The sequence below is a fragment of the Andrena cerasifolii genome, chromosome 10 (genome assembly GCF_050908995.1).
Source record: "Andrena cerasifolii isolate SP2316 chromosome 10, iyAndCera1_principal, whole genome shotgun sequence".
Taxonomy (NCBI): domain Eukaryota; kingdom Metazoa; phylum Arthropoda; class Insecta; order Hymenoptera; family Andrenidae; genus Andrena; species Andrena cerasifolii.
This window is the reverse complement of record NC_135127.1, coordinates 10,577,708-10,597,012: the sequence shown is the minus strand read 5'-3', so window position 1 is coordinate 10,597,012 and position 19,305 is coordinate 10,577,708. Positions and strand designations below refer to the sequence as shown.

General features: G+C 49.2%; 4 protein-coding genes across 6 annotated transcripts in view; 1 reads left to right on the top strand and 3 right to left on the bottom strand.

The window, feature by feature from the left end:
* Ance-3 (angiotensin-converting enzyme Ance-3) overlaps window positions 1-19,305 on the top strand; it is a 172,939-nt gene that overhangs the window by 138,407 nt on the left and 15,227 nt on the right. The gene's annotated exons all lie outside the window — the stretch shown is intronic.
* Window positions 1,141-5,479, bottom strand: LOC143374162 (uncharacterized). Its single transcript, XM_076822091.1, is given in 4 exon segments — window positions 1,141-2,586; window positions 2,795-2,863; window positions 2,865-2,919; window positions 5,409-5,479. Coding segments are annotated over 4 exon segments (1,518 nt in total). The 3' UTR covers window positions 1,141-1,263.
* Window positions 5,334-8,517, bottom strand: LOC143374161 (uncharacterized). The gene is made up of 3 exons (XM_076822090.1): window positions 8,506-8,517; window positions 7,975-8,179; window positions 5,334-7,093 (listed from the first exon to the last, which is right to left on the bottom strand). The coding sequence occupies exons 1-3, from the start codon at window positions 8,515-8,517 to the stop codon at window positions 6,039-6,041; spliced, it is 1,272 nt and encodes a 423-aa protein (XP_076678205.1). The 3' UTR covers window positions 5,334-6,038.
* Window positions 12,234-15,607, bottom strand: LOC143373818 (uncharacterized). 2 transcript variants are annotated; one of them, XM_076821398.1, is made up of 3 exons: window positions 14,939-15,607; window positions 13,728-14,525; window positions 12,234-13,589 (listed from the first exon to the last, which is right to left on the bottom strand). In XM_076821398.1, exons 1-3 carry the CDS (start codon window positions 14,948-14,950, stop codon window positions 13,428-13,430), a joined length of 972 nt encoding a protein of 323 aa, XP_076677513.1. In that variant the 5' UTR covers window positions 14,951-15,607; the 3' UTR covers window positions 12,234-13,427. The 2 variants fall into 2 exon arrangements, with proteins under 2 accessions (XP_076677513.1, XP_076677512.1); XM_076821397.1 differs by having other exon boundaries at window positions 12,234-14,525; window positions 14,939-15,605.

Here is a 19,305-nt window from a genome sequence, read left to right as displayed (position 1 = left end):
CTTGCTGAGATAATGCTCGGTCACTTCTCGATCACTGGTAGTTCGATCGCGCCGCGTTTAATAGATCCGCAGGTGATGTCAATAAAGATATCTGATGTAATATTGAGATTTATTGTATAGGTACTAGTCTGTATTAGTCCGTCTCGCTCTAGGCTCAAGGACAATTTGTCTGGTCAGCGTGTCGAGCTGATCGCGCAGCGCTGTCGACAGCGCGCACCGTTGCCACAAAAGAGGCGAATTCCTTTCTGGCTTCGCTTCCAAGAAGCGTACAATGTTGATGGGAGGCAACACTAAGTTTCTGTGGTTCTTTTGGCTTCAGAGTCATTCAAGTGTACCTACTGTTCAATTCCGAATACTTTTTACTATCGTTTTCCCTTGATTTCATTTTTGGGACGTCCTGTATAGTAGCAGCTGATGTAAGATGATTAAATTTCTGAACCGACATAGCCAAGCACCGACGTATGTTAATATTGATCCAAGCAGTAGAATTTGCCAGACCGGAAGAAGAGTATCCACTCTCGTGGAGGGGAGGTTAAACGAGAACTTACGATACCTGGCTATCACATAATCTCTCCGCCAGTCTTGTTGCTGTTCTCGAGATCAGGGAAAGGCGCCGCGAGCTAACTTTGCTCGATTTTACCGTTTCTGTATTCCGTTGCGTCGCAGCGTGCGGAACGCGTGAAGAATTCGCGATTACGATGCTAATTCCTCGCCGCGGCGCTATTCCTCGCGAGTAATCTGTTCCCGAGAAGCGAGCCGTCGAAGGCACATGCATGCGAGCTCGCAGGAGACTCTCGCGATCCCAATCAACCGCTAACACGTCCCATACCGCGTGGGTGATCGGTGACTCGCGATGTGTATCGCGAGGAAAACTTTCATTAAATGGAAAAGCAGTCTCTTCGATTCGACGATGCAGTAAAACGAAGGAAAAGGAAAGTTTCAGTGGGAGGAATCGACGCAACGGCTACTTTCTTGCAGCTGAAAATCTCTGTTTAATCCCCCGATCAATCTTCAACTTACAGAAATATCATTCATTTATGTACCGCCAAATTGCGAGATTGTGATTTCCATCGAAAAGAAAATATTATTCATTACCATGGAAAGCTTCGCAGTCGATTATTTATTCATGCAATCTTACAATTCAAGAAAGCCGAAGAAGAATCCTCAGCAGGCCCGTCTTCAGAGGCCCAGCAGCGTCGTAATTCAGTCACAGTACAATAAATAAGAAACCTAAAGACAATTGTCCCTACTAAAGCCGCAGAATCATCCGTGACTCAGCTTCCCGCGATGCCTGCTCGATTCCCTAGCCCCGTCACTAGCTCCAGACCGCTTCCTGTTGTGGTTCGAGTCCCTCCTATCCTTCAGCCCCTCCTGTCCACCCCCGTTCCAGTCCAGGTTCACTGGTACTGGCACCTGAACCCAATAAGGAAACGGTTTCTCCACGGGGACGGGAACTGGCTTGGTCACGCTCACCTCGTAAGGTACGTCCACAGGTACCTTAAGAGGCACAGCATAGGGTTTCCTCACTTCCACCCCGACAGGCTTCTCCACCGTGTACGGTTCAGGCGCTGGGACTTTTACAGCGATAACTACTGGCCTCTCCACTGGCACTGGGTAAGGTGCGTCCACTGGTACCTTAACCTTCACGGGGTAGGGCTTAGCCACGGGCACTGGGTACGGCTTGTCCACCTCCACGGAGTAGGGCTTAGGTACAGCGACCGGGTATGGCCGTTTCACGATCACCTTGACAGGCACAGGCACCTTTTTCTCCACCTCGTAGGGCTCTGGTACTTTGACTGGCACCTTCACCTCGTAAGGTACAGCCTTGTCCACTGTGTAAGGCTGTGGCACGGGTACCTTCACCTCCACTGGTATCTTCCTCTCAACGGTGTAAGGCTGAGGGACGCGCACCTCGACCTTGTACGGCACCGGCCGATCGACCTTCACCTCGTAGGGCACCCGTTTCTCCACGGTGTAGGGCTCAGGCACCTCGACCGGCACGTTCACGAACACCTTCACCGGGTACGGTACCTTCTTCTCGACGGTGTAGGGCTGCGGCACTGGCACCTTCACCTCGTAAGGCACGTGCCTGTACACGGGGTAGGGGATCCTCTTCTCGACGGTCACCGGCACCGGAACTTGCTTGTTCACCGTTACCACCTTGGGAGGAGCCCAAGGTGCCACGTCGCGGTGCCAGTCGCTTCTGGGGAATCTTCCCCAGCCTTCGTCCATCTTGCTCGACCAACCCCTGGGAGACTTTAGCCTGAGACTCGTAGTGTAATTCCTCCAATCCTCGGTATCCTCCTCTTGCTCCCCTTCGTCCTCTTTGGAGGTACCGTTGAAATGCTCAGCGTATAGGGATTCCTCGCGGCGGGGCATCTTCCGGACGCTGGAGTGCGTTTCTCGGACGGTCTTCGTCTCCGTGGTGGAGCTGCCGCTCTCCAACGCCCTCTCCACGGCCCTTTCCGCCGCCCTTTCCGCTGTTCTCTCCACTGCTAACTCTGCGGCCCTTTCGAGGTCCTCTCTGCGCGTGGCTGAACACGTCAGGGCCATCGAGAGGCAGAGGAAGGTGACGACGCTTCGCTGCTGATTGAAAGGAAGTTGGGAAGAGATCAATTATGATTAGGATAGAGCTTTACTACTGTAATCTTCATGACCCAAAGGCTAACGCAAAACCGAAACAGTTCCAGCGGATGCTACGCAACGTTGCAACCACGAATTTTCTATCAAAAGAAGGGAGGGAGAATTCTCGAATTCTCGGGCAAATAAGAAGGTGAAAGGTCAAGCTACCAACCAGGCGTCCCATGACGAGACGTTTCCAGCCGAGGCGATAGATCAAGGTGTACTGAATCCAAATGGATAGGTGCTCCAGTATTATTTATATACCGTGGACGACTTTCGCCGGTCTGACCAGCAGACCTTTATAGACTTGCCCGTGCCCATGTTAGTGACTATTATCCACGGTTAGGCGGTTGACCATTGTTTTTCCCCATAGAAGTTAGTGGTCGACAGAGTTGGACGCCGCGGAAGCGGCATCGAAATGCAGAGCGTATAGGCACTCATTATTCAGATCGTAAAATGCCTGTACCAATCCGAGAGGAAAAAGTTTATGGCACTAGGAATTAGTGCCACGGAAGACTCTGCGGTTTCGGTTGGGCAATCGTCGAAAGATTTATTGGGTACTGGGTAACATGGAGAATATCATTTTCTGCGTTATAGCCTGCAGAAATGGCTGACCGATAGCTGCCTTTTCTACTGCACGACAATTTCACTTGTTCCTGAGTGCCCCTGTGTATTCAATCGAGGCATCGCTTAATGTTAAGTGACTTTATATCCAATATCAGAAATTAGTAGGGGTTACTTAAGGGATTACACCCACCTAGAGGTCCGGAAAAAGCATACAAGTTCATGATTTTTTTTTAGGAAAAGTATAAGTGAAAATCATACATAATGTTTTTATACTAAAAGATACATCTTTTAACTATATTATTCTAAATTTTCATGAGATATTATTATTAACTAAAAGAGATATTGGCTTGGATATGAGTCGCGTTTTTTTAAGCATTAGCTGGTGGACATTCCCTAGGCTAAACGATGCAGCTGAAAGCAAAAATTCAACCAGATTTTACAAATAAATAACTTTCAGAGATACCTGACAGAGATAACTTTCAGAGATACTTTTCCCCCCAAAATTCCTGAACTTGTATGCTTTTTCCGGTTCTCAAGATGGATGTAACCCCTTAATACGTATGGGCAAATGGTGGGATCGGTGGTTGCATAGTTAGAATTAAAAATTTACTTATTTCTAGACCTCTAGACAACTTTGTAGTCTACATAAGCAATTAACAACATCAATCATCTTATTTTTAATCGCAGATGACTCGCGAAAACCACGACTCTCCATGTTATTGAGTTTTCGAGCAAGTCCCGTTCACTATTGGGTTCTGGTTCATTAATTTCATGAAAAGCCAGACCGAGCGGCCAGGCTATTTATCTGCGACAGACGAAAGCAAGTGGTCGCTTTCTAGGGGCAATCGTAAAACCAGGCGAACCGTGCGCCACCACGAAGACACGTCTTTTTTTTACATTTCCTCCGGAACCGGGGACCAGAACTTTTCTCTCGCGGAACTGTTTTTACCTGTACCTTTTCCACGATCCACAATTCCGTCGAGAGAAACGGAAGGATTTATATCGAACAGCAATCGTTCGCCTAGCCGCTTCGCGTATTTTCGTTTCCTTCTCGGTTCATCAATGCACCATCGAGTTTCTCGTACAACTTCGGTGAAACTAAAACCGGTGTAAAAGTTACACGAGGTCGTTTTGCCATTTACATTGTGCCACTTTTTTCTTCCCCTTCGACGATCGAAGTGGAAGCTGTTGAACTTGAGTCCGCGTGTCTCTACTTGATAGTCAAGGGCACGGCTTGTGCGAAGACGGAGGAAGAAGACGTCTGAAAGGTCGTACGGATGTCTTAAGACGTCTTATGAAAGTCCTAAGACGTCTAAGTTCGAGGGTGCTAATTTTGAAATATTTTATATGAAAACGAAGGACTGTTTGGGGTGGCTGGATTCTCTCGAACTGAAATGCTAGTAGTTCTCCATATTTATTATGGATGGTTTAGAAAGTTATGTGAAAGTAGGCAGACTCGATTGCTGGATTTAACCCTCCGAACTCTGAGCATCTTGCATCAATTAGCCCTTGAACTTTACACTCCTGGATGCAAAATTGAATGTGGTTGTGTTTCATATTTAAGCATCGTATTTGAAGATGACGCAACCCATATTTTCCTCTGCAAATTGATTTAAGAATCTTGTTGCATGTTCCATATTTAGAAAATTATCGATAGTGCTATTGTATCGATAATACAGCAATAATATCTCGTAATTTAACTAGAGCGCTTCAAGATCGAACATCGCTGAAGCGCAGGTATTGTTACTTCGCTTCTGCGCGTCTCTGCATCTAATTTTATTTTAATTAGGTCGCGTCGAGACGAATCGAAGGTGGTATCGATTATATAGAAAGTCTCGATCCAGGTTACAAGTTATGTCGCGTTGGACGAGTCAATTACGATCGATCTGTCGCGGTACAATTAGCAGGGCGAAAGAAAACGTGACTGGAATGAGGCCAGTGACTTAGAGATTTCGCTACGATTACGGAGAAAGGATTGTAGATCGTCGGTCCGAAATGCAAATCAAGGAAGACACTGGTCTTGAAATTCAATGGCAATTTTATGATCTCGCGATGCCGTACCCAAAGCAAATTGAACGAATTATATCGCGAGGTATTCTTTGGGTCGTAATAAATTAAATAAATCGATTCGGATTGTTCTTCGTTCGTGGATAAGAAATTGCGCTTTTATTTGTACAAATTTCCTTTATTTTCACATCGTACAACCTCTCGCGGAATACGCTTGCACTAGAATAGAAAGGATACCGTCGATACCCGCTGCAGTTTGCTGCAGTTCTCCTGAGAAATACATTTTACTGCAAAAGCTGCAGTTTAAGAAAGATGGCGTTACTTGTTTCTTTATACATGCGCAACACAGGAATACCATAAAATTCAATTTATCGCGAGCAATCATTCACAACCCTTATTGAAAATCGAATCCAAATAGAAGAGTGTAAGTGTTTGCTCCATTATTATTACAAGTGACATCAACTAAACAACTAGGTTTACAATAATTTCAACACCCAATCGTTCCAACATTACCAAACAGAACGAACCAGATAATCTTTCTGTCGCAGCATAAAGAATCCTTCATATTAGTAACAACGTCGCAAAATTACAAATAATACAATTACTTAACATTTAACTACCGCAACAGTGAACAAACACTCGGCCCGCCAATTCACATACAAATTGCACTATCTACTCAATACCTACGATTTCAGCATCTAATATAATACCCATTCATCCAACTCCATCCCTCGACCCCGTCCCAAACCCAAGTAAAACTGTTCTTCCCCAAAGAACCGCAAATTTCCCTCCGAGGGGTGCCCTAATCTCAAATTTCTTCCATCACCGTCCACCGTCTCCCTTCATCGTTTCCAATCGTGATGCTCGGCGTAGCCAGAGTGCAAGCCGGACGCCCCGTAGCGCACCCCTTCGTGGTGCACAGGGACAGGCACCGGTACCCTGACAGGGTAAGGTACAGGCTTCTCCACAGGGTATGCTACAGGTTTGGTGACGTGCACAGGCACAGGCCTGTTGACGGGTATCTTGACCGGTACAGGCACCGGTTTCTCCACATGGTACGGCACCTCTTTCTCCACGGGATACGGTGCCGGCACAGGGACCTTCACCTTCACCGGTATCGGTCTGTCGACCGGCACAGGGATCGGCCGCGGCACCTCGACCCTCACTGGCACCGGGACGGGCTTCTCCACAGGGTAGGGCACGGGTCTAGAGATCGGCACGGGGTAGGGCTTTACCACTGGCACCGGTATCGGTTGCTCCACTTCGATCTTCACGGGATAGTGCACCACCTTCTCCACTGGATAAGGCTGCGACACGCGCACCGGCACTTTCACCGCCACTGGTATCTTCCTCTCGATGGGGAACGGCTCAGGTATCGGCACCTTCACCTCGTAGTGGACGTTCTTCTCCACCGGGTACGGGTCTGGTATGTAAACCTTGACAGGCACCGGCCGATCCACCGGCACCTGCACTGGGTACGGTACCTCTTTGATCACGGCCACCGGTTTCGGGATCTTCAGCGGCACTTTCACGAAAACCTTCACCGGGTACGGCACCTTCTTCTCTACTGCGAAGGGTTGGGGCACTGGTACCTTCACGGCGTAGGGGATGTTCTTCACGACGGGGTACGGGATGTTCTTTACGACGGGATAGGGCACTGCTACCTTCTTCACCACGGTCACCGTCTTGTGCACGTCCTCGTGCACGTGGTGGCCGAGGACCTGGCCGTCGTGAGGGACGCCTAGCGGGACATTGCCCTCGTCGTGCTCGGGAATCGCCGCGTCTCCTGTGGAATAGGAACTCTCTTCGTCGAGCTGGTGCTCGGAGGAGAGGAGCTCACTGTCCAGGTGGTCGTCTTCTAAATGCTCCGCTTCTAGGGGCTCGTTGTACGCGTCGACTGTAATTAGTTTGTTTGGTTGGTACTTTAGGTGGCGTGTTAGGAGTTGTTAGGTAGTGGAAAGAATTTGGGACTCTTTAATACTCTTCATATTACACCTGAGTGGTATTTAGTTGCTCAAGAGGTCATTCCGGTTAAACGGGTTGAAAAAATCGATTTTTTTAAAACATTTTTCGAAAGTACATATCCTCAAAAATGTACTGTTAAATTTTCACGGAAAAAATCCGTTTTAGCTTCTACATAGGCATTTTGTAGGGAGCGCAGAAGCTCGGCCTCTATAAATGAAAACTTTGAACTCGAAATCATTTTTTCACATTGCGAAGATAAAATCTGAAAATCTATCGAACCGATTGCTTTAGAAATTCTACTGCTTATTCTGCACACCTGTGACTCTCGCAGGGACTACAACCAAGTATTTTCATTCAGTCTAACCTACTTTTAAAATCGAAAATAACAAAGAAAAGAGCCGAAAAACATTTTTCTTTCATTTTGCCCGGTATTTTGCTAATTTTGAAGATAAATCATTAATTATAGTCCGAGCGATAGCGACAGGCATACTGACCAAGAATCTGTTTGGATTTTTGGGTTCAGATAAGTCTAACAGCTGAAATCGCCTGCACGAGCGAGGCATGAATTTTTAAACATGCCATCAAGACCGCTTTCAAAAGCATTTTAAAAGCAATAATTTTATTACTTTTATATTTTTTATTTACTGTAGAAATGTAGTTTGACAAATAGAAAAAAAGTTTTATTCCATTACTGTAATTCTTTTCGTCGCAATAAATTCCTGAAAATCGCTGAATTTATCGGCGCGCTAATCGGAATGACCCCTTAAGTTTCGAGGACTCGCAGCGCTAGATTTCTACCATTGAAATACGCACAGCTTTTCTCGACCGACTCCGTTAAGTCCGATCCCCTAGCGTTTCTCTGAACGGTGTCGTTCGAACTGTTCCTCGGGACCTGAATATTTCGTTCTCGATTAAAGCACTTCTGAATCCTCGTGCTTGGAGCCTCGCTTTCCTTATGGTGAGCAGGTACACTCGCCGACGTCGCGGCGAACAGTACGAGGATAACTGCTGCGTTGTTCTGTAAAGTGACTTACGATCAAACTACCCCTCCCGTTCCTGCAAACTTCTCTAGCACACAATGAAAACTCGATGTGACAGTCCCATAAAGTATCATAGGTACCTTCCCTAACACTGTACCTTCAGAAGCCTATCAACCCTGCAATTCCAGTTCAAAGATCACAGAATTACACAGGCTAGCCCAGTTACCAAAAATCTCATCCACCCCCTAACACGTAAATCAGAGAAACCACTGTCACACCTACATCCTCAGCTCGTACTCAACCACTGGAGCCCCGATTCCCCGAGTCACCCCGTCACGAACCATCACCCACACTCGAAACGTACCATGTAACCCATCCTGCACATCGAACAGATCTGGCCAGGGTGGATCCGATCGCGCGATTCGATCTCGACGTAAGTAAATCAGCTGCGTGGCCTTGCCAGCTTTTATATACGCGCCCCTCGACCATGATCCAGAGGCTGCACACGCCATAGGATCCCACGAACGGGGGGAGAAGATCGCTTTCGCGAAAGAGAGTGAAACTATTCCAGACAGTGTCCACCCCGGAGGGCCTGCACGGTCGAGGAAACGACGTGCCCGATCGATCGGATCTACAGGCCGCAAAGTGAGCGACGCCTGACCCCTTAACGGGCACGTCCCGCCGGAAAAAGTCCATCTTTCACGCCTTTTGCGACACGGTTTTTCCTCCGGGCGGCGACCTTGAAAAGCACGAGAATGCGGGCCGCGGTCGCTCTCGATGCGAGTCACGCACGAATCGAAAGCGAAAGATCGCTGGATAGAGGAGAAACAGTCCTTTGAAGCCGCCTCGGCGTATCTCTGTTGCGTACGCGATTTCTACGCGAGAGCGCGATCGAAATGGTATCTGTGCTTAAAAGTCGACACAGTTCTCTGTGCTTTCTGCTTTCGTCGCGCGACCCAGGCTACCCTTGCGACCTGATGGCGATCGAGGCTGATACGGAGGCTTTTATTAAACGCGGAATGATTCTCAATATATGTATCTCTAAGAAGAATTCTATTTTTCTCGAGATAATCTGGGACAAAGCCGGGTGCCATTTTCACAGTGAATGGCAACTCCTTTCGACGAGCTTCTCTCTGTAAATTGACTTATTCCGATGTCCAGAATATGTCACTAGTAATTTCTCTTCTGAATTCGTTTGTATCGTGACGCAATTAGGTGCGAGTCAACTGTAATGGGCATGAAATCGAGCGTGTCGAGGAGAAACGGTCCGAGTGGCAAATACGAGCATCATTAGGAGACACGTTTGCTGTCTTCCGGGTAGCAGCCGGAAGAGGCACAGCGCCGATTGCCGCGAACTTTCACGGCCGCGTGGTTGTTGACGGAAACCGTGGCGCGGCTGCAACTGTAATCGCAAGCACGGTGGACAGTCGGAGATTGCAGACGTAACCGAAGCAGCAGCAGATAGTTTTGCTCGGAGAAAACAACGATCGCGTTAAAAGTGACTGTTCTGCTTGGGTTTCGCTTGGAAAACGCGATGATTACGAGCCGTGAACGCTTGATCCCGTTTGCAGCGATCCTTTATCGCGCGGGAGATATTTAAATGGCCGGGGCCATTAGTATGCTAAATTTCTCTATACGGGTTGTTGGAATAGCAGACGATCGAGGAGAGAGTGTTTTCTTCGGCGAAATACCATTAGATGTAGGGGAAATTCGTGTCCATGGGTCGTCAGAGTTTGTGCTCTCAGAAGTAGGAAATTTATATTTCTCGAAGACCTTCGTGTTGCTTTTTCCTCATTTCTAGGATTACGTTTTCTACTTGTGTACTTCGACGAGGGGAAATTGTAATTTCCTGCGCTCCCAGATCTCGGATTGTTGCGAGAGGTTTAGGGTATTTAAATATGAAAATTTCAAGAAGACAGTCAACTCGTTCTAAAGTAGATACCATAGAAAATAAGGGTTCGAGGTTTCAACTTTCAAATGTCTACTAACACCAGGTCTATATCCTCGTAGAAAATGTAGATTTTATAAATTTAATTAGCCCGTGTTTGGGTGTCTGATCTGAAGGCGCGAAACCTCGCGGCACTGGATCAATCGTTTCTCTTTAAATGTTTTATTAGTTGAGCAATGGCCCAAAGACACGCGATGCATCGCAGATGAGCGTCTCTGATAGAGAACAACTGCGCGCGATTAAAGAAACGCTAATTGCACGGGTCTCGTTCGTTCCACGGCTTTAACATAGTTTCCCGTCTCCACTTTCCAGTGCGTGCACGCTAATCGACTTTTCAAAACAGCGCAGTGCGCCGAACGCGGCTGATTCTCTTCGAACAGTGATTTTGCAGAATTCATTCCGGGGAATTTGAACGACTCGGTGCCTTGGCGCCGCTCAAAGATAATTGAGCCATCGTCATTATGTGATTCGTTGAATATCGAGCTTTATTGCCGGCAATTTGCCGCGACATGGCCTGTCGTAACTGCAGTCGATAGCATTTCCCACAGCAGGTTACTGGCCGATTGGTTGCATAATACAGCGGTCGTTATTCTAACGCAATGAACTGCGAGTACAATTCTGAGTCGACAGTTGGGTTTAAAGCTTGTTCAAACGCAATTTACATTCTTTTTTAAACGGTGAAATCGTACGATAACCCAGCCAGCGTGTCTCGAATATACCAGTTACTGGAAACGGCGAGCACCCACTTTATCGATGCTTGCTGGAGGAACGAGTTCGTGAAAGTGCTGCAGACGCGGTAGATTCAAACGTAGAACGTAAATGAGAATATACAGAGCCTTGAGGAGAGTGGGGTCAAGATTATAATTATATAATACGCGTGCTATTTCATCATTTTGTCACTTCAAACACAAGTAACGAACTAGAGACGAAGTACCTAATAATTTACATCGCTGAAAGTTAAGCAGACCTTGACGCAGTAACTTTAAGATAAGTCTTCCCACTTTTTTTACTCTATCTTCACATTCCCCGCATAAATTTCGCAATCATCCTCTCCCGATTTCGATTAATTAGAGTAACATCAGATTCAGATTTCTATTGAACACATTCACCCCCCAAATTTCAACAAATCCCAACGTTCCAGCGCCCCAACTGCCCCCCAGCGGCAAGAATAGGGAAGGAATAGAAATTCGTTTGTGGTTTCGCTGAAAATCGCGAGAAGGGAAAGGGATCGGTGTCACACGAGTTTCTCCCGACGCCGCTCTGCCCGTTTGGATGACCAAGAGGCAAGTCTCTCTCACTTTCAACGTCAGCTGGAGTCGCGTGCGGCAACGGGACGATTGTGTAACGACTTGGCTCGTTCGACGGACGCGCATGTAAGTCGTTCGTGAGTCAAGTGGCCGCCTGGGCACGGCCCAAAGTGGGTCGAAGCGCAGAACTTAACAATCGCGGACGAATTAACTCTGCAGGCGAGATCCTTCGACATGCTCCGCCACCTTCCGCCAGGAAAATTGCTCCCCCTGAGCGGCAGCGGAGCTAATCGATGCAACAGCCACGCGCGTGATCCGAGTCCTCGGGAGTTAATCCACCGAGCAATTAGTCCGAGCATCCGTGAATTCCAACCCCCGCTGGCATATTCCTTGCCAGTTTTTCGTCATTAGCAAGTTTTGCGCGAGGGCACCCCGGACCGAGGCGGTCGTCGATGACGATGAGTACACGCGGGTTGCTTAACGAACGCGCAACGAAGGTAATTGAACGTTCCTGGATTGTTGCTAAAGCTTCCGGCAGCTCGAAGTTCCGAAACACGGCGCTTCGATGCCTGCCTTCCGTAGATGTGTAGGAGACGACGCCTGGGAAAAGGATTTTATAATACTCCACTGAATCATTACGAGGGATATGTACCTAGTTACTTTCAAATATTTTAATAAAATAAATTAGCTCTGCTTGCATATACTAATGTCGTGCCTCCATGTTCCATCAAGATTAGGCAACAGGAAAGAAAGAAGTTCTGCTAAATGTAGGTTAATGGGAAAACTGTTTTCGCGATACTCTGCGGCACCTCGAGAATCGTATACGAATCGTTAACCTTTCTTAAACATCCTATGGTCCGATTAAATCTGCACCTATAGCCTTGGAACAGCCTGTACAGATGTCCTCCCCCGGTAGAATGCAGTAGAGGTGCCACCCCATCGCCTACTCCGGCTCTCCTTCGTACCCGAGAAAACAGAAGTGGGTTGAAGAGGCCCGCGGAGTAGTTGAGCGGCACGTCGCTGGAAATTACGAGGATACGTGGACGCGAGGGGTGATCAAGAGCATCGATTTGGCAGGGGCGCCTTGGCATCGGGGCGAACTGGGTCGCTGCAACCGATTTCGCGGCGTCGATAAGGCCATCTTTTTTCGCGCGTGCACGCGTAACCAGCCACCCCCGCGCTAGAAAGCACCGAACGGAAAGCGAGCAACCGTTCATTTGCGCGATAACAATGCTCGATGGTCGATCGACCGCGAACACGTCCCACTTGCGAAACGTTCTGTGCATTGCTAATTAAATTAACCCGCGGCTGGGCAAGAAAGCGATCGCTGGATCGTGACGCGACGGAAGGTTTCCACAACCTTGTAAAATAAATTGCGAGGGCCGAGTCGGAGAGGGGCGCGGGCTCGTTTCCCCGAAACTACGCGATAATTATCGTTACAGAACTCTTCAGTGTTCCATTTGGAAACGTCGCGGGCCATTAGTGGCCCGTGCAGGCGGAAAATGGAAGTGGGAATTCGTTTAACGCGTCGAGACGGTGTGCGTCATGGAGGAATTAAGAAGGTGGAGGGTCGGATGGAACGAGGGGTGGAGATCCAATGGGGCGGGCGCGTGAAATATTGGGCGTTTCATTTTAGACAATTATCAACATTTATATTCCGTAAAAAAATACATATCCTGCTATATCGGTAGAAAAAGTGTGAGATAAGCGAGCTGTAGTCGAGCAGAGGTCGCTAATTGACGGTCCCCCAACTATGAGTATCTCTTCGCAATCCTATCGATGACACGCGTCGCCATGCTGCGGGGCGATTGCCAGGTCTCGGCGCGATCCACCCCGTGGAGAGTGAGAAGTCGTCCGTTGAAGCGTCTTCCACCGTCGTCGGGAGCCCTCCCCGTGGTGGTGATCCAGGTACATGATTAAAGAGGCATCTGCTTGTATGTGGGTGTCAGTGTGCGTGTGTGTCGACGCGTGCCACGTCCGACGCCGTTCGTTCTCCCTGTGTGATCTGTAAACTGTCGATTGCTAGGCGGATCTGGTCACCGCTCGATCATCCGCGCGATCGAGCAACGACCGGGCGCCACTCGGGCGATCTTAATGGTAGCCGTGGCTGCCCGACCAGTCGTTGTGGTGGTAGCTGGGTTCATGGTGTACTGGGACAGCCACTGGCACCTTGACTGGGTAGGGCACGGGCTTCTCTACGGCGTAGGGGACTGGCCTCTCGATGTGAACGGGGTACGGTCTGTCTACTGGGACCTTAACTTCGACGGGCACGGGCCTCTCTACGGGGTAAGGCACCGGCTTCTCAACTGGGTACGGCTGTGGTACTGGTACCTTGACGGGGTACGGTATTTGCTTCTCCACTGGGACAGGGTACGGTCTGTCGACTGGAACCTTGACGGGGTACGGTATGTGCTTCTCGACTGGGTAGGGCACTGGCTTCTCAATGTGCACCGCGTACGGCTTGGGCACGGGCACGGGCACGTGGATGGGACGGTCGACCGGGATCTTGATCGTGACTATTTTCTCCACCGGATACGGGGCTGGTACGTGGACTGGTACTTTGACTGGCACTGGGTAAGGCTTCTCCACTGGGTACGGTTGTGGCACTGGTACCTTCACTGGGACTGGTATGTGCTTCTCCACGGGGTACGGCTGAGGTACCAAGACTTTGACGGGGTAAGGACGGTCGACGGGCACCTGGACGGGGTACGGGACCTTCTTCTCCACTGGGTACGGCTGCGGTACGTGAACTGGGACCTTGACGAACACCTTGACTGGATAGGGCTTCTCCACTGGGTAGGGTTGCGGTACTGGCACCTTCACCGGGTAGGGTACTTGCTTCTCCACGGGGTACGGTACAGCGACGTTCTTCACGACCGTTACTGTCTTGATGTGCTCGTGATGGCCACCGTCGATGAGGTGCCCGCCGTGGCCACCGTCGAGCAGTTGTCCACCGTAGCCGCCGGATAGGCCCAGGCTACCGTATCCACCGCCCAGGTCCAGACCACCGTGCCCACCGTGTCCACCGGCTCCAATATCGTAGCCACCGTCGTAGCTGTAGCCGTAGCCGAGACCCAACAGGCCGCGTTTCTCTTGCTTCTTCCCAGATACCACAGTCTTCTCAGCCGCCTTCGCGGCCTCCTCGGCCCATACGGCCGATACCAGCAGAGCGACCGCTGCCGCGTAGACCTGGAAACCACAGGAACGTGAGTGTGTCGCGGTTAATAGACGAGCGAACCAAAGCAGACGAGACCGAAAGCGTGTTCGAGCGACCGGTTGCCAGAGGATAGAGACAAAGGGACCTGTTTTGTTCAATTACGAAACGGCTCTCCGATTTCGATGTTCCAATTAACGCGGTGCCCTGAAGGGGAACGAGAACTCGAATTGGTCTAGGGGACACGGGATCACTGTCTATCGCGAGTCTACGGGCCCGTTCCAGCTGCCAGCAACCGGATACGGTACGATTCCCCCTCGGTAGGGAAAGGCACTCCCTGGTGGAAATCGCTCACTGACGCGACTCTCCGGCCGAGTCACTCGAACGAGGGCTTCCGGTCCCGGTTCTCGAACCCGACGCTCGATGCTTGCACGACGCTCAGACGTACCAGGATTCTCATTTTTCCTCTCGAGATATTCCAGGTGCGTCCAGAAGTGAACTGGATGCTGATTGCCGTCGGTTCGTCGCCTTATATACACGGCATACTTTCGCCTTCGCCACCCGGGGCCCAGCAGGCCCGTGTACCCCCCACGTTACACCTCTTTGTTCGCGTAGAACGACCACGATCGACGGGCTACCACTCCCCTTTGGGGCACACCGCTTCACCTGTCCCCCCTACGCCCCACGAAAACGTCCCTCTCCCACGAGGTTTCGTTTTCTTCTTCCTCGCCGCCTCTGTGATCCCCACTGTGTTCCGCCTTCGACGTCGTCCACTGGTTACGCGGATACCCGCCACCGATATCCTCGCGTATGAGTCGTTTCGCGCGCAAACGACCCGAGTACGGCTTCGTCATTTTTCCGTGGATAGCTGCCTTCGAGATGTTCGGTGAGTCCAAGTTCTCGATGACCGCGGGTTCGGTAGTTGTGGGTTGGACGAGAATGACGATGACCACATTTCTATCGGTCGCTTGGTGTTCCGTTGAGGATTAAAAGAGCATGGGTCGTATAGAATTATTCTTAGGATGCTTCGGATGAAGGGTTTTTATATGTTCTCCTGGTGTATTCACTTTCGTAGCTAGGTGTTTGGTGGTTGCAAGTTGGGCAGCTGTGGATTTCATAGGCTGATCGATGTACTTTGATTGTTTTTTACTGGTACGCTTGCCGTGTTGGGAATTAGGAGAGCTGTATGTGATCTTGAGGTACTTGAAAAGGTAGGACTCTTAATGCTTTTTGCTGGGACTACTTTTGCGGGTATTTATCTCCGCAGAGTCTCACCGAGATTTGGTGAGTCTCTGATGGAGCTGATTGAGGTATAGTCACTGTTCTTTTGGGGAGTAGAAAAATGTAGGGGCTTTCCCTTTTCGAGGTCCTTGGAATGGAGGAGACTTTCTTCCTACTTTCTGCTTCTTATTTTGACTCAGTAATTTCATAAGATGTATCATACTATTATGGAAGCAGGATGGTACAAACATGTGCAACTTGTGCCTCCCTGAATTACCTAGACTGGGAAGGTAAAATTGCGGTGCTGAATACTATTAACCCCCCAAATTCTGGCAAAATACTGTATAACAAATGCTTCTCCCCAATAACCAAAGTACAGTAAAAGAAAACTAGGATTCGTAAAGAGAAAGAGTTTCAACATACTAAACCGCATAAAGCCTGGCTTCAATAAAATCAACAACGCGGGAAATATTTATTGCATCACTCTGAAATTTACGTAGTAAACACAATTTCCATGGCAATATGATTGATAAACTGATTTCTGTCGAAGATAGTCAGCTACACATTTTCGCAACAATATTTTCTTAGCACTAATAACAAGAGGGGAATAACTGATACCGTGTTTACTCGAGTGATGCAATAAATATTGCCAGTAATAACAGAACATTCCAAAGAGCCCCCAGCTCTCGTAAAACAATTACTCCATTCGTCACGAAGAAAGCCCGCCGATATCCTCGAAAGAGGCCTTCGAAGCTGCGTTCGCGTCTGACGCAACGTCGCAAAAACCCCAGCGCACAGGTTTTCACCGCGCAAATTGCATTTAATGCCGCCGTCCCGGCTTGGCCGCGTCCTCCGTAATTTGCATTCCGACCTCGGCAACGCGTGAAATATCTCTCTTAATTACGATTCCCACTCTGGCCCGGTTTCCAGGTACCCCATCCCGGTGCCCCAGCTGTCAAGCGCGAAAGGGAAAGGTTCGGAGGCCTTTCGAAAACGAGCATCCGCCATTCCATCGAGCCTACACCGAAAATTCATGCAACTTCGGCCGGCTCCGAGGAATTCTCGCTGATCTCCTTCATTCCTTGGCGGGTTTACGAGAACCTTGTCTTTCCCGGACGACCAGACGAGTGCAGCAGCTCCTCTCTCCCTATTTTTCTCCACCCATCCACCGGTTTTCGTCCTTCCTCTCGAGGCAAGCTCGATCGATTACGTGTGCAAGCAACGTAAGAAGGCTCTCTCGCAGGACTTATCCGTCGATGAGATCTCGTGGGTGCAACTATTGCTCCCTTTCATGAGACACGCGGTCCCTGCGTCACGATTTCCCTCTCCCTGCTGGCGGCCAGGTTCCGTTTTCCTCGACGCGTGTGTACGCCTACGTAGGCGCGGCGGCGTTTCTTGCGAATGCGAAAATATTTTCGGGCCCGTTCGCGTTGGACCTTTTTGTTATGCAACGGACCAGCCGCCGCGCGTGCAGGTGTATCGTCAGTTTTAAATGGATTATGGATTAAGTGGCTTCTCAAAACGCGTGGCGTTAGTTTGCCACGAGAATCGGGACACCACAGATGGGACGAGGTACGCGTGGTAGCCATGTGTTAACGAGGAACGTAACCGAGAGTGGGTTTAGGCTGAAGGATCTACTCGGAATATCTAATTCCTGATCATTAGCATTCGTCGAATGAAATACTACGGCTAGCCGCTCGGTCTCTATCTCTTCCCAAAAAGTGTCTAACGATGTATTAAGTAGAGAGCGCTTCCTATCCTTCTCACGAATGAATTTCATCCTTCACGCGGATCGTCGGTTGGAGCGGGAGCCACATGTTCAACAAAAGGGGCAACGGAAGCCTAGTTTCTTCCTCGCGTGTCGTAAAATCTCGCTAGATCGATTTCTACCGAAAGAAGCTACGTGCGAAATGAGATTTGAAAGTTGAGCCCACTTAAAACCAGTCGAAGCCGTTATCTAACGCCCGGTCGATACAGAACAGACCTTTTCTTTCCTCCGAGCCCACCGCGATCTTCGACTTTCGCGAAATTTCAGCGTAACGGTATATATCGTCGATCTTAATCGCAGATGGTAAGCGTGGAAAAGCCACTCGAACGCGGATCCATGAATCACAAGCTTCGCCATTCACAGAGAAGGCCTCACCTTGGATCCAATTATTGTCGCAGGTGTTTTCCTTTCCTTGAATATCGACACAAATTCCAAGTCGCCAGGCTCCTATCGGATCCCTGCTGGCACAGATACACGCGATTCGCCTATTCTCACGGCCACGTGGGCAGATTTCAAAGGTCAATCGATAAAATTCACCGGTAAAGAGTATTCTCGTACAGGGGCCACGTAACCTCTCGGCCACCGTTCAATTTCACCTTCGCCGGCGCTAAGTTCCATCGTTGTAATCGGCTTTCCTACTCCGCCAACGATGAATCATCGAAAATTGGACAGCGATGGTAATCCGCGGAAAGAACTTTCAAAGCAGAACTCGTCGCGCGAAAGCTGGCTATAATACCCGGCAATAAACTGTCTCGAGTCTATAATTAACTAACCCAGACCTACATATCTACGTCTCCAGCGTTCATTAATGCAGCCACTGTTATGCTACTTGTGCTCGAGGATGCGATCGTCGTTTATTCAGATTTTGATTATACGAAGTTTCCAAAGCAGACTTGCGTCAAGATTACTCTCAAATACTGAATTTCTCAGAGATCCAATACTCACTCTGACAGCAAGAATTCTTGCGCAGAAGGGCACTGAAATTGCAAACCAATAAAATATCAATTTACCTTCATTTAATACAAATCTATCTAACAGAGAAACCCTTCTTGTAATTCTCCCTTGGAACGCCGACAATAAATAAACCCTTGGATTTGCAAACGTCTAACCCGCATTACTGCCATTAGCAATGCTGTAAAGCAACAAGTGATTCATTAAACCGCGAAGCATTCTCATTAATTCGTATACCTACACGTGCCTGAAGAATGCGACAGAGCAGAGAACGTGGGACAATCGCATGGCAGTGAAAGTGTTAATTATTACACGCGGGAGTTATATAATTATTCAAGAAAACCATGCGCCTAGAGCACCCAGACCTACGCCAAGCCTAACCCAAGTGCCGAAGTCCGTCGGCCAGCTTCCCATCCACCAAGGATGCTCCGTGAATCCGCAAGCACCGCGCGAAAGTCAGCCGAGATCGGAGCGGACGAAACCAAACGACATTCCTCACTTTCGATCGCGGTTGTAAGAGTTTCCAGAATACGCGTAGCCGCGTTTCGATGGAAAGTAGACCCGCGACGTAACGCTCGGACCTCCGCGGAGGATAGTCTCGCCATTATTACGTAAAGGTCGTTGCCGATGAAGAGACTCGGTGAAAGGTACATCACCGTACAGGGCCTCCGCGCAGCTCTCTCCCCGTTTCTCTCTTTCCCGCGATCTATCCAGGGAAGACACAGCTCGACCTCGCCGGAGGAATCCTAGGTGGCGGCTCGACCTCGTTGACACTGGCCTTGAAAATGCCTCGCGAACTCCCTCGACGATCGCGAAAAAGCTACCGCCACAGGGGTCATTAAACGTTCCACGGTGCTCTCTTCTAGTAACTTTCG

Coding starts and splice junctions, on each gene's coding strand:
- LOC143374161 (XM_076822090.1), bottom strand. Junction 7,094..7,974: donor GGAGTCGGTCGAGAAAAGCT/GTGCGTATTTCA, acceptor AACTAATTACAG/TCGACGCGTACAACGAGCCC.